At 65.2% G+C, this 7,181-nt stretch overlaps 1 protein-coding gene across 1 annotated transcript; it reads right to left on the bottom strand.

Annotated features, from left to right (window-relative positions):
- Window positions 1–1,255: 1,255 nt before the first annotated feature.
- Window positions 1,256–7,175, bottom strand: HEMK1 (HemK methyltransferase family member 1). Its single transcript, XM_006108232.3, has 8 exons — window positions 7,135–7,175; window positions 4,101–4,235; window positions 3,750–3,814; window positions 3,445–3,494; window positions 2,872–2,980; window positions 2,002–2,097; window positions 1,789–1,902; window positions 1,256–1,652 (listed from the first exon to the last, which is right to left on the bottom strand). The coding sequence occupies exons 1-8, from the start codon at window positions 7,171–7,173 to the stop codon at window positions 1,559–1,561; spliced, it is 702 nt and encodes a 233-aa protein (XP_006108294.2). The 5' UTR covers window positions 7,174–7,175; the 3' UTR covers window positions 1,256–1,558.
- Between the last annotated feature and the right edge of the window lie 6 nt (window positions 7,176–7,181).

Here is a 7,181-nt window from a genome sequence, read left to right as displayed (position 1 = left end):
GGTCCCAAGCCCCAGGTCCCCGAGAACGCAGCCCCCCCTTTTCCTCCTTTTAAAGCACAACCCCGGGGAGAGGGGGTCCCAGGCTCCCAGTTTCCCCCCCCCCCCCCCCCCCGTGAGATAAAAGCGCTTGGGCCCATTTCTCAGGCTCGGAAGCCAAGGCTGAGGGAGGTGAAGGCATCTGCCCAAGGCCACACCGTGGGGAGGGGCGGAGGCTGGGACCTGCACCCAGGCTGGTGTGGCTCCGACATGGAGCTCCATGTCCCAGGCCCCACCGGTGGCAGCTGGAGGCCCCGCCCTGCCAGTCCACTTGGCTGGGCCTGTTTCCCGGGGGAGTCCAGCTTTTCGGCTTTCTGGGAAGGACGCTGTCCCAAGGGTGGCTCCTGCTTCAGTGACCTCAGCGGTCCCTACGCTGTCATCTGCATCATTATTCCTTGGCGGCCATGCTTGCCAAGGCCTTCCCTTCCCTCAGCGATGGGCCTGCGGTCAGGAGGGCGAGCTTCTGGGGAGCCAGCACCAGCCGAGGTGTGGCCCCGGCTGGGGGACAGGGGACAACAACTGCTGGTCAGGGAAGCCCACGGCACAGGAGGAGGGGAGGGCAGCGCTGGCGAGGACCCGCAGGCAGAGGCGGAGCACAGGGCACAGGAGGCCAGAGCCTCGCTCGGCTGGTCCCCGCCCAGCCTTCCCAGGTTCCTTCCGGAACAGCCATGAAGTGGAGTCCCTGCCCAGGGAGTGGGCACTCGATGCCAGCTACACACTCCGCCTAGCTGACAGAGCACAGGAGGCTGCGCCGCCTCTGGCCCGGGAACCAGAAGAGCCAGCGTCTCAGTTGCTACCCAAGGTCCCACACGAGGCAATCCCAGAACCCAGCATCCTGCTCCAGCAGAGAATGCTGCCACCAGCCACAGGCACCGGCAGGCCAGGCCCTTGCAGTCACCGGGAGGGAGGGGAGTGTGATGGACGAGCCCGCCTGGCTGCCAGGTCCCCCTGAACCCCCTGGTACAGGCTCCACCAGCACCTGCCAACCTGTAGGTTCCCTCCAGGCCTCTGGCAGCCACGCGTCTGCACAGACCAGAGCTGCGGAGAGGTCACACCGGGTCTGCAGGGAAGCGTGGGAACTCGGCCGGGTGGTGGAGGGCCCGGCATGCGAGGCCAGGAACACCTGGGTGCCGCCCTCCACACCGCTCCCATGCACACTGCTGGGCGAGGGGTCAGAGGACCCACAGACCAAGGTGACAACACATCAGGCCACCACGTGCGCCCTTGACACTTTATTGGCCAGCTCTCCCCGCTCCCGAGCTGTCCCACCAGAGACGCTAAGCAGCTGCACTGGCCCTGCCGGTGGGACGGAGCCAGACTGGGCCCCTGGGTCCCTCAGCTCCGGAGCTGGACTGGGGGTGCCCTTGCTCTTTGCTGCCCCGGGAAGCAGGAAGGACACCCCTCCCTTCCTTTTGCCCCAAGTCTCCTAAAATGGAGAGCAGGGCACCCAGAGCCGTGGGAATGCGCCAGCACCAGCTCTGGAAGGCGCCCACCTCTCCCAGGAGCAGTCCAGGAGGAAGTGTCATCCGGGCACTCCGGCAGGCTGGGGCACTGGCCAGGCGTCCACAGGGCAGCCACCGTGCGGCCCAGACCTCCGGATATGCAGGAACCGGGGCCTAGGACACAACAACAAGGAGCCAATGCCTGGGCCCAGGGAGGAGCAGGGAGTGGGAACAGCACCCTGTCCCCAGCCGGAGCCGATGGGCCAGTGGAAGGACCCGTGGCTGTGGGGCTGGGGGAGGGGAGCCTCACCTCCCGCAGAAGTCCTTGCGCACAGCCACGAGCTCGAGGGACAGGCCCGGCCGGCTCTGAAGCCAGCTGCCGACCAGCTCTGGGTGTCTGGGGTCCACTTCTAAGAAGAGGCTTCTACATGGGGGAGAAAAGGGCCAGCTCAGCCGGGCAGGGCCGAGTGACCACCAGGGCAGGCACAGGACACACTGACCAGGGGACCCGTCCCCTCCCTACCCGCAGTCCTTCAGGAGCCGAGGGGCCAGGGCCAGGAGGTGCACGATGACGTCCATGCCCTTCTCCCCGCCGTCCAGGGCTGCGGGGTCTTCGTAGCTGAGGGGAGCAGGGGGTGAGAGCGGGACAGGCGCGCGGGAAAGTGTGCAAGAGCTGAGCAGAGCCTCCACGAGGGGCCCGTGCCCTTGCACGCTGGGCCGAGAGGACGGCTGAGGGCCCAGAGGAGGCCCCAGATGCCGGCAGCTCCAGCTCCCCCGATGGCCCACCGGCAGCGCACACCAGGCAGTGCCCCGGGCGTGAGCCTGTCTCCCCACAACAGGCTGCTCCTATTCTGGGTCTGGGGAGGCCTGGGAGCCTGGGAAGGGGAGCCAGCACCCTGACCCACGGCCACTGCCCGTGTGGGGGCTCTTGGGCTACCCCAGGCTCTCAGCCCACTGGAGAGCAGGATGGCTCAGTGCAAAGCCAGAAGTAGTTTTGGTCTCAGCTTTCCTGCCAAGTCCCCCATGACCTGGGGCAAGGCGCCTTCCCCCTCTGGGCCTCGGTCTTCTGTACAACGAGCTCCTTCGATGCATTCTGTCCTGTCTGACATTCTGCAGTGTCACCGCTGAGCCCTCCGTGGCCTGCAAAGCTCGGCCGCCCCCTCTCAGAGGCAGGAAACTGAGCTCAGAGAGGCCAGCGGCCGTCCAGGGTCTTCAGGAAGGCAGAAGCCGAACCCAAGTGGGTCTGTGGGCTCTGGAGTGAGCTCTCTTCCACCGACAGCACCCCTCAGCCTCTCCTCCATCCCTCCCCCACCCCCACGGTGGTCCTCCAGGGCAGACCCATCCCACTCGCCCTCAGGCCGGCCCGTCCCACCCCACCCCACCCCACCCGCACCTGCGGATCTCAGGGGCCAGCTGCGCCATGTCCTGGTGGAAGACGTAGGGAGGGTTGCTGACGAGCAGGTCCATGGGGCCCCAGGGCAGAAGCTGTGCCCAGCTGCCCTCTGTGGTCACAGGGAACCCAGCAGAGAATGGGAGGTAAGAGTGGAGCTCGGCCCACCACCATGCCCCTGGGTCACCCCTCTCCCAGACGGTCTTAATTAAAGGATTTCTCTTGAGCTTCTGCTTATCTCTTGACAACAAAGCAGGCGCTAGATAACGCATTAGTTACAGGGATTTGGAAGATAAGACCCTAGGGCTGGTCCCCTCCAGGGTCAGGTCAGCCCAGGAGGCAACAGGGACTGGCCTGTCCTCAGCAAGGACTGGTCTAATACCCCCTGTGTGCATGCATGTGCGCACGTGTGCATGTATGTGCGTGTGCATGCGTGTACATGTATTTGTGTGTGTGTGTGTGTGTGAGAGAGAGAATAAGTGTTGGGAAGCCTCCCCCAGCTCTGCAGATGGCCTCATCCACCCAGCAGCCCTGTCCGCAGGGCCCCACCCCAGGGAAGCTGGGTGAGGAAGGTACCTAAGGTCACATCGAGGGGGGCGATCCGGATCCTGTCCTGCAGCTGAAGCCTGGAGAGACGGGAAGGGCTGAGCACAGGGCGGACTCCTACCCTTGGCTACGAGGCCTGGGAGGATAAGCCCTTCCCGGGCTGTGAGACCCCTGGGCCCAGGATCCACTGTATCCCCTGGGAGCCAGCCAGGCTGCCCCAGTGCCTCCCCCTTCTCGGGAGTGGACGTCGGTGGGTTTGCTACCTGAGCAGGGGCTGAGTCAGGCCCGAGCCTGGTGCCCCGCACCCTGACCTTCCGGTCCCTGAGCCCGCCTACCTCTGGGCGTTCTCTCGGGCCAGGGAGATGGCGGCTCCTGCCTTATCCACAGCGATGACTCGGCTCTGCCCCAGGAACACGTGAAGGGCACATGGGCGGCAGGTGCTGGGAGAGGCCAGGCCTGGGAACACAGCCTCACAAGACTCGGGCAGAGAAGGAGGGATACCACACCTCTCCCTCCTTGCGCCATGTCCTGTCAGATGAGGGGGTGGGAGGTGGAGGCTGTGACCAGGCGGGCTGGGCTGCCCTAAGCCTGGTAGCTGCCCCTCCAGGGCTCCTGGCAGAGACGGGAGCAGGGCCAGTGAGTACCAGCCAGTCTCCTGGGAGGGGAGGGGTGCTGAGGACACTCACCTGGGGCAGCTGGCTCAGCAGGCTGAGGGAGATGGCTCCCGACCCACAGCCCACCTCCAGGATGAGGGGGCCGCCTTGGGCTCCCACCGCACGGGGCTTCTGGGCCACCTCCTCCAGCACCCACTCGACCAGCTCCTGCAAGGCAGCGCGGTCTGGATCAGAGGAAGGGTCAGCCTGGCCCCGCGGGTCTTGGCACAGAGACCAAGCCTCCTGCTGGGAACCCACCCCCAGGAGCAGCGGTCACCTGCCCCAGGAAGCGAGTCCGAGGCAGCAGAGCTTGGCTGGCGGCCCGCCTTTCCTGTTCCAAGCCCCGCTGCACCGAACAGCTATGCTTCCGAGGGAGATGACCTGGCTCCAGGCAGAGGCACTGCCCTCAGGTGCCCCCGGCCTGTGCCAAGCCCCGCGGAGACTCGGGTGCCGGCAGCAAACTGGGCCCACGGTGCTGGGCCTGGCACCGAGCAGCTGGGGCTGTGGCCGGGGCCTGCGGTCTCGGTGGCGAGGCCGTGCGCCGAGCGGCTGGTGGGAGGCCGAGGCTGTCAGGTGGGAGGCTCTCTTGGTTTCCTGGCCACAGACAGACCTGCTCTGGCTGGAGAATGACCCCTCAGCCGACCACACTGGCCACCACTTCACAGTCACCCCAACCTCAGAGACACGAGCCACAATGTGAATGGCCGCCCGGGCAGGCTATGAGGCTGGGACTGTGCCCGCCGCCTCTCTCTCACACACCGACCACAGGAGGGTCCTCCGGCTGTGGAACCACCGGGGGGGGGGGGGGGGAGACCACACCCAAGGAGCCCCGACACTCCCTTCCTGACCCTGTGAAGGGCCTCCCTCAGCGTGAAGGAGGCCCCTGGAGGAGGCTGCGAGCCAAGCCGGTCACAGGCCCAGGCGCCTTCCCCAGGTGAACGAGGACAGAGTGGGGTGCGGGCAGAGGGGCACGCAGGAGGGAGACGGGGAGCAGGCAGCGGTCGGCTCTGCCTGGAGCCACTGCCTCCACAGGACCCCACCCCCTCAAGAGGCTGGCCCGGGCCTCAGCAGGACCTGGTGCCACGAGCACCCCTGCCAAGACCTCGTCCCTGTGGGGTGTCCCTGTGGGGCGTCCCAGGACGGTGCACTGCCTCCCTCCAGCCCATCACAGAAAGGCCCTGAGCCTCCCGCACCCCGCAGAGCCTCACGCCCAGGCCGTACACCCCGCAGGCTGGGCCCGAACCGCCTCCCACCACAGGGAAAACCTGACCCGCCAGGCCACACGCCTACCACTTGGCATCTGACTTCTGGCCCCGTTATCAGAAACCACCCTCCTGGGCGAGAGAAAACAGGCACCGTGATCCCTCGCATGTACCCGCGCTCCCGCTGCCCGCCACAGGCCACGTCCTCTCCAGTTCCTGGTAAGGCCCCCCCGGTGTGGCTTCACACTGGGGTAAACCGGGCAAGTTCTGAGAAATGTCTGTACAGTGAGGCGAGGACTTGGGCTCCCAACCACAGCCCCCCCCCCCCCCCCGCCTCCCGCTGCACAGAGCTGCTCTCTGGCCCAGACCCCGCCAGGAAAGGGGGCCACAGTGGAGCCAGAAGTCTACACTCGGACCTGGGAGGACATGACTGGGGCCAGGTCAAGCCTAAGGGGACTCAGAGGTCACCACGGTAGCTTCCCTCCCAGACCCTGACCCTTGGCAGCTTCAGGGAACCCTGAGTGACCTCCTGGCTAGAGGTCACATGCTTGGGGGAGCCACAGGGCCTCCCAAAAGCCTGCAGGTGGCAGGCCACATCCTACTCTGTCTCAGCTCCCCTTCCCGGCTCAGCCAGCCCCATGTGGGACAGGCCCATGGGATTTATGGGGCCCTGACTGGGAGTCAGGGTGTCTGAGTGCTGCCCCGTGCTGCCCGCTTCTTCCCACCCCGCAACCGTGCCAGCCCTCAGCAGCCCTGTGACTTCAGCAAGGTCTGAGGTTCCTACTGTCCCCCCTGACACTGGGCAGTGAGGTGGGTCCCTGGCTGGGCAGGCAGATAAGGCCTGGTCTTTCCCAGGAATGTTTGTGTTTCTAGAAACACCCCCTTCTCAGAACTTGGCACCCTCTGGCTTCCCCCACCGGCCCCCCCAGCCCCAGCCCCTGCTCTTCCCTGGTTCCAGCTCTGCCACCTATGAGGACAGAGGGAAGCCCAAGAAGAGTCACAGGAACATCCCGGATCGGGGTGCCCGGCCAAGCGACCCTGCTGGGGCCACCTCCCCAGTCCTACCGACGTGAGGGACAGAGGTGATCGCTTCACCAGATGGTAGATCTAAAAGGACCCTCGTCTGGCCCTAGCTGGCTTGGCTCAGTGGATAGAGCATCGGCCTGCGGACTGAAAGGTCCCAGGTTCGATTCCCGGTCAGGGCACATGCCTGGGTTGCGGGCTTGATCCCCAGTGTGGGGCATGCAGGAGGCAGCCGATCAATGATCCTCTCTCATCATTGATGTTTCTATCTCTCTTTCCCTCTTCCTTCCTCTTTAAAATCAATAAAAATATATAGAAAAATAATAATAATAAAAAAATAAATAAAAGGACCCTCGTCTGGAGGCCCAACCCGCTCATCCTCTGGGCCCAGAGGGGGCAGTGACCTGCTGGGGTCACACGGCTGTACCAGGCCCCCAGGTCCCCAGCGAGAGCCCTCCCGGCTTTGTCTCCGCCTCCCGAGAAAGAGGACATCCGTTTCCTACAGGTTCTATGGGTTGGGCAGGCCACTGGCCCGAGGGACGACGCCCAGGGGAACGACAGGCACAGGCGAGGCACTTGGTAAACAGAACCAGTTGCGGTTCCCAGAGCCACCGCAAGCCCTGGTGGCAGGGGCGATGGCTTGGGATAAAAGGACAGTCAAGGAAGCCAGCCGGAGACTTCTGTCCTCTGGGCCCCATCTACCCAACCAGCCAGGACACAGCGGCTTGCCTGGAAGGATAGCAGCCATGGGGTCCCAGCGCCCTCTGGAGGAAGTCTGGGGCAAGACAAGTGTTCTGAACCCCACACTCCTCCCCAGGCGGCTGTCCTGTGGGCACACCTACCTCTGTCTCCGGCCGAGGGATGAACACTGGGGGTGCCATCTTCAGAT

The sequence above is a fragment of the Myotis lucifugus genome, unplaced genomic scaffold (assembly GCF_000147115.1).
Source record: "Myotis lucifugus unplaced genomic scaffold, Myoluc2.0 scaffold_1934, whole genome shotgun sequence".
NCBI classification, from domain to species: Eukaryota; Metazoa; Chordata; class Mammalia; order Chiroptera; family Vespertilionidae; genus Myotis; species Myotis lucifugus.
The sequence above is the reverse complement of the archived record's forward strand: the minus strand, read 5'-3'. Positions and strand labels throughout refer to the sequence as shown.

Coding starts and splice junctions, on each gene's coding strand:
- HEMK1 (XM_006108232.3), bottom strand. CDS start 7,173: ATGGCACCCCCAGTGTTCATCCCTCGGCCGGAGACAGAG. Junction 3,815..4,100: donor TGCTGAGCCAGCTGCCCCAG/GTGAGTGTCCTC, acceptor TTCCTGGGGCAG/AGCCGAGTCATCGCTGTGGA. Junction 2,098..2,871: donor CTGGCCCCTGAGATCCGCAG/GTGCGGGTGGGG, acceptor TGCTCCCCTCAG/CTACGAAGACCCCGCAGCCC.